We start from the raw sequence: 5,336 nt of genomic DNA, 5'->3' as shown, positions 1-5,336 counted from the left end.
ACACCTGATTTCTCATCAGAAACTCTAAAGGCCAGAAGGGAATGGCATGAAGTACTCAAGGTAATGGAAAGCAAGGATCTGAGATCAAAATTACTATATCCAGCAAGGCTATCATTCAAAATAGATGGTCAGATAAAGAGCTTCCCACACAAAAAAAGGCTAAAGGAGTTCACCACCACCAAGCCAGCATTACAAGAAATGCTAAAGGGATTTCTGTAAGGGATTGCTGAGAAGAAGAAACAGAGAGAGAAACCTAGCCATACAGAATTAAGATGACTATAAATAAGTACCTCTCAATAATAACCCTAAATGTAAATGCACTAAATGCTCCAATCAAAAGATGTAGGGTAGCAGAATGGATACAAAAATATGACCCAACTATATGCTGTCTACAAGAGAACCACCTCAAAACAAAAGACACACACAGGATGAGAGTGAAGGGATGGAAAAAAATTTTCTATGCAAATGGAAAAGAAAAAAAAAGCTGGAGTAGCAATACTCATATCTGACAAAATAGACTTTAAAATGAAGGCCATCACAAGAGACAACAAAGGTCACTACATAATACTAAAGGGATTGATCCAACAAGAGGATATAACCCTGGTAAACATATATGCACCCAATATAGGAACACCTAACTATGTAAAAAAAACTTCTAGAGGACTTTAATGGAGAGATCAACAACAATACAGTCATAGGAGGGGACTTTAACAGCCCTCTAACTTCACTGGATAGATCTTCCAGACAAAAACTTAACAAGGAAACAGAGACTCTAAAGGACACACTGGATCACATGGATTTAATTGACATTTCATTCACAAAGATCGAACACATATTAGGACACAAAACAAGTCTCTACAAGTTCAAGAAGATTGAAATCATATCAAGCATCTTCTCAGATCACAGTGGAATGAAATTAGAAATCAACTACAGTAAAAACACCCAAAAACATTCAAACACATGGAGGCTAAATAACATGTTTTTAAACAATGAATGGGTTACAAAAAGTTCAAGAAAGAAATCAAAAACTTCCTGGAAACAAATGAAAATGAACACACAAAACCCCAAATCTCTGGGACACAGCAAAAGCAGGCCTGAGAGGGAAGTTCATAGCACTACAGGCATACCTCAAAAAATAAGAAACATCAGCAATAAACTATATATCCCTACAACTTAAAGAACTAGAAAGAGAACAACAAGAAAAGCTCAGAGTAAGTAGAAGGAAGGAAATAATGAAGATCAGAGCAGAAATAAATGACATAGAAACTAAAAAAATAAAATAAAAATCAAAAAATCAAAAAAATCAATGAAACCAAGAGCTGGTTCTTTGAAAGGATAAACAAAATTGATAAACCATTAGCCAGACTCATATAGACAAGGAAACTGGGTACAGAGAGATTAGACAATCAAGGAGTGGGGCAGCTGGGCTCTGAGTCCTTGCTCTTAATCATTTTCCAAGCCAGTGCTTCTTCACTCCACACCATAGCCTCTGCACAGACATCTATATTCATCACCTTCTTCAGAGGCTCATTTCCCAGAGAGCACAGTGGCTGGCAGAAGACTGTTTATCATAGACTCCTTATTCATTCACTCAACAGGTAAACATTCAATGAGCACCTGGTATGTGCCAGGAGCTGTGCTAGGCTTCAGGAGTTCACTATTTCATAATAATGAAAATGGATTCTGGCTTTTCTTTTCTTTTAGCAAATTCTGCTTTCTCAATGGGCAAAATATGAGCATTTTCCACAAGGAGACACAAACTCAGGATGGTGATGATTAGTTGTATGAATGGAGCTGTAACTCTAGAAGGGCTGACAAGCACGTTTGACAAGCTTATGTCTCATTTCTCCATCCAGGGAACATCACACTTTAGCTTCCATGAATAATGTTAGCTTAGGGCCAGCTAAAAGTCAGGCCATTCTTGTCGGGGGTGGCTTGGGGTAGTTTCCATTATTGGTATTAAAATCAATTTTAGAAGTCATACTTAGTGCATATGTAGCATCATCATATAGTGTGATTTTAAATGGTTCTTCATGTGAATAAAATATTTTATAGTTGTGTGTACATGATTACACCTTAAACAAATTGAACATATAAATATTAACTTAAAAAAAGGAATATGTCACAGATTTTGTTTTTAAGTGAATACTCTCCTTTATAGTTAAATCACATTTTAAGTATATCAATTTTAAGAATAAATCTGTTGTATAGGAACACAAAAAAGAACTTTTCCCTAATAAAAATTCGAGAGTAAATTAACTGTGAGGCAAAATGTGTAGCAATAGAAACTTCTGAGGAGGTGTCTTCAGTATATGCACTAGCAGTAGCATCTCTAAGGCAGGGAGTTTATTCTCCAAAACTCAGCACTGGGCCTGGGCATAGTGGCCACTCACAATGCGTTCATTCAATGAAGACAAAAGGATGAAAGAACGGAGTGGAAGGCAGGGCCTCTGTGCACAGCCAGCAAGCTATGCACTGCACAACTCCAGGAGGTACCACTTCTACAGCCAATTCTGATGAAATAAATAAACAGAATGGAATAAATAGAATAAATGAGAGCATGGAGTTATAGAAGCTATCTTAAGCTCCAAATATATTTATTGATTGATTGATTGATTTGAGAGAGAGAGAGAGAAAGAGAGAGAAATAGATTTGTTGTTCCACTTATTTATGCATTCATTGGTTGATTCTTGGATGTGCCCTGACCAGGGATCGAACCTGCAACCCTGGTGTACTGGGATGACACTCTAACTGAGCCACCCAGCAAGGACCATATTTTTAGAATAGTAAGTTCTGATGAGCTCTCTTTTAACTTCACTAATCACAGCTGTTGTCAGAATAATAGTATACCATCTTTGCTTCAAATTGAGCAAACTGAGAGGTTAAGTGACTCAATTAAAGGCATATATGACTTTAAGGACCTAGAATAGGTCTGGAGTTGCCAAAATTCCATTTCACCTTTCTATTTACTGTATAGAGGCACATCAGACACTTCAACCCTACTATTCTTCCAGTAAGTCACACTGAAGTTTGATGGTGGTGGTGGTGGTGGAGGGGGTGGGGGAGTACAGATTCTCTCTTATGCATATTGTATTATACTGGTGTGTGCAATTTATTAGTTATAAATAACATTTCATTTTCAGTGTTAAATTTATATGGTCAATGTTGAACTGGACAGCCCCCGTTTCATACTGCCCATTTGAGATCTCTATTTTTGCCAGAACCATTGACATAAATGCTATGCAGCAGAGTGTAATGAGGCACTTTCATGGAGCCTCATCACTCTTTCTTGAAGGGACCACCCCTCGGTCACAGACATTGCCTCTGTCTCCTTTGGTCTTTATGCATTAATCATTTGCTTCATTTCCTGGGGGGAGGGGACATTTATGGATATAGTTTATGGATATTAAAAGCAGTAAAATCTCAATTTCCATTCTATAAAACTCCATTGGGGCTGAAATTTTCAAAGTTATTTTACCAAAGCAGTTATAAATCTAGAGCCTGATAAGAGGAGGGAATGAAATACATTTATATATATTTTTTTTCATATATATATATATAGATTTCAGAGAGGAAGGGAGAGGGAGAGAGAGATAGAAGCATCAATGATGAAAGTGAATCATTGACCGACTACCTCCTGAACGCCCCACATTGGGGATGGAGCCCACAACCCAGGCATGTGCCTTGAGTGGAAATCAAACCCTGATTTCTTGGTTCATAGGTCAATGCTCAACCACTGAGCCATGCTGTCTGGGCTATGTTTTATTTTTTCTTTGTGATTTGGTTACTCAGACACCTTGTATCATGGGGGAGTTCAGGAAGTTACTAAAGTAAACACTGTTTTAGTCTTGCAAAATAGATTTTAGCCCTAACCGGTTTGGCTCAGTGGATAGAGCGTCAGCCTGCGGACTGAAAGGTCCCAGGTTTGATTCCGGTCAAGGGCATGTACCTTGGTTGCGGGCACATCCCCAGTTTGGGGTGTGCAGGAGGCAGCTGATCGGTGTTTCTCTCTAATCGATGTTTCTCTTTATGCTTAAAAATCAATAAAATATATTTAAAAAATAGATTTTAGATGCACAGTGACCAGATGGGAAAATGGTTTTAAAAGTAAATAAATGTAATTTTTGTTAGTTAAATAGATGACTGTGAAAACTAAATTCATAATATACTGAAATGTAGAGAACCTATATGCATTTATATGCTCATCTAGTTATTAATGGAGGGTGGTAAGAGACACATTTATTGAGCACTTATTACTTGCCAGGGACCACACGAGGTATATAAATGTGTTATTTTATTTAATAGAACTCTATATTTTGTAGATATCATTTCCATCTTACAGATGAAGAAACATAAGATTGGAGAGTATTACAGCAACTTGCCCCATTGACACAGCTTGTAAGTGTTGGAGGTGGGATTGGCTCCACATTTTTGTATCATGTAGAAACTTGTCAATGACAACGTTTCTTTTAAAACGTTTGCCACACCTGTAAACCATTTGACAATACAATTTTCTAATGTAATTTTTAGCGACCACATTTTAAAAGAAATCACTTCTACTTACAACTTATGGTTATTCCAAGTTCCACGTTGTGCTTTTTAGGGAGCTTTACATGAAATGTTCCACTACTCGGGATGACAGACTCTGTAATTTCAAAACAAAAAAGAGTGTTTATAGAAGGTCGGCAAGGAGGGAGCGCCAATCAATGAAAATGCACCGGGAAACTTGTATCAGAATCCCCTGTAGTTAAAGCTGTACAACTGAAGAAAGGTGAGTGCCTGTAAAATCCTGGAACCCTAAGCTCCTGGTGAAGAATACATGTCCTATCCACAGCCACCGTGCATAATTCACAGCAGCAGTCAAGGTCACTGTTTCTTCAGTGTCATTCAGGGCATCAGATTTACCTGGGATGCAAGTTAAAAATACAGATGCCTGTACCATCCCAGATCTATAGAAGCAGAATGTCTGAAGATGAAGCCTAGAAATCTGCATTTTAAATAGGTTCTTCAGGTGACTGTTAGGCATAATAAAGTTTAAGAACCTCAAACCTAGTTATATATTCTTTTCTTCCCTAACCATATTTTCCCAGAGTTTACTATTCAACAATTCATTTTTTCAACCCTTGTTTGAAGGTACTAGGGGGAAAACATTTCAGGAAAGATTTCAATTTGGTTTGATGGTTGTTGATTTGGGAGGAGGGGAAGGGAGGTGCCTTAATTTGTAAAGAGAAAGAGAGAGGGAGAGCGGCAGTAAGGGAGCGAGGAAAGAGAGAACCATCAATTTTTGTTCTGCTTATTTATGAAGGTATTAGTTGATTCTCTCCTCTCTCTCTCTC

The 5,336-nt window shown here is 37.7% G+C and overlaps 1 protein-coding gene across 1 annotated transcript in view; it reads right to left on the bottom strand.

The window, feature by feature from the left end:
* Positions 1–5,336, bottom strand: part of GRIP1 (glutamate receptor interacting protein 1) — a 406,109-nt gene that overhangs the window by 61,846 nt on the left and 338,927 nt on the right. Inside the window, exon 13 of the mRNA XM_005872692.2 lies at positions 4,565–4,645. Coding sequence (XP_005872754.1) covers positions 4,565–4,645 — 81 coding nt within the window. The remainder of the gene's footprint in view (positions 1–4,564; positions 4,646–5,336) is intronic.

The sequence above is a fragment of the Myotis brandtii genome, unplaced genomic scaffold (assembly GCF_000412655.1).
Source record: "Myotis brandtii unplaced genomic scaffold, ASM41265v1 scaffold389, whole genome shotgun sequence".
NCBI classification, from domain to species: Eukaryota; Metazoa; Chordata; class Mammalia; order Chiroptera; family Vespertilionidae; genus Myotis; species Myotis brandtii.
This window is presented reverse-complemented; position numbering and strand designations above follow the sequence as displayed.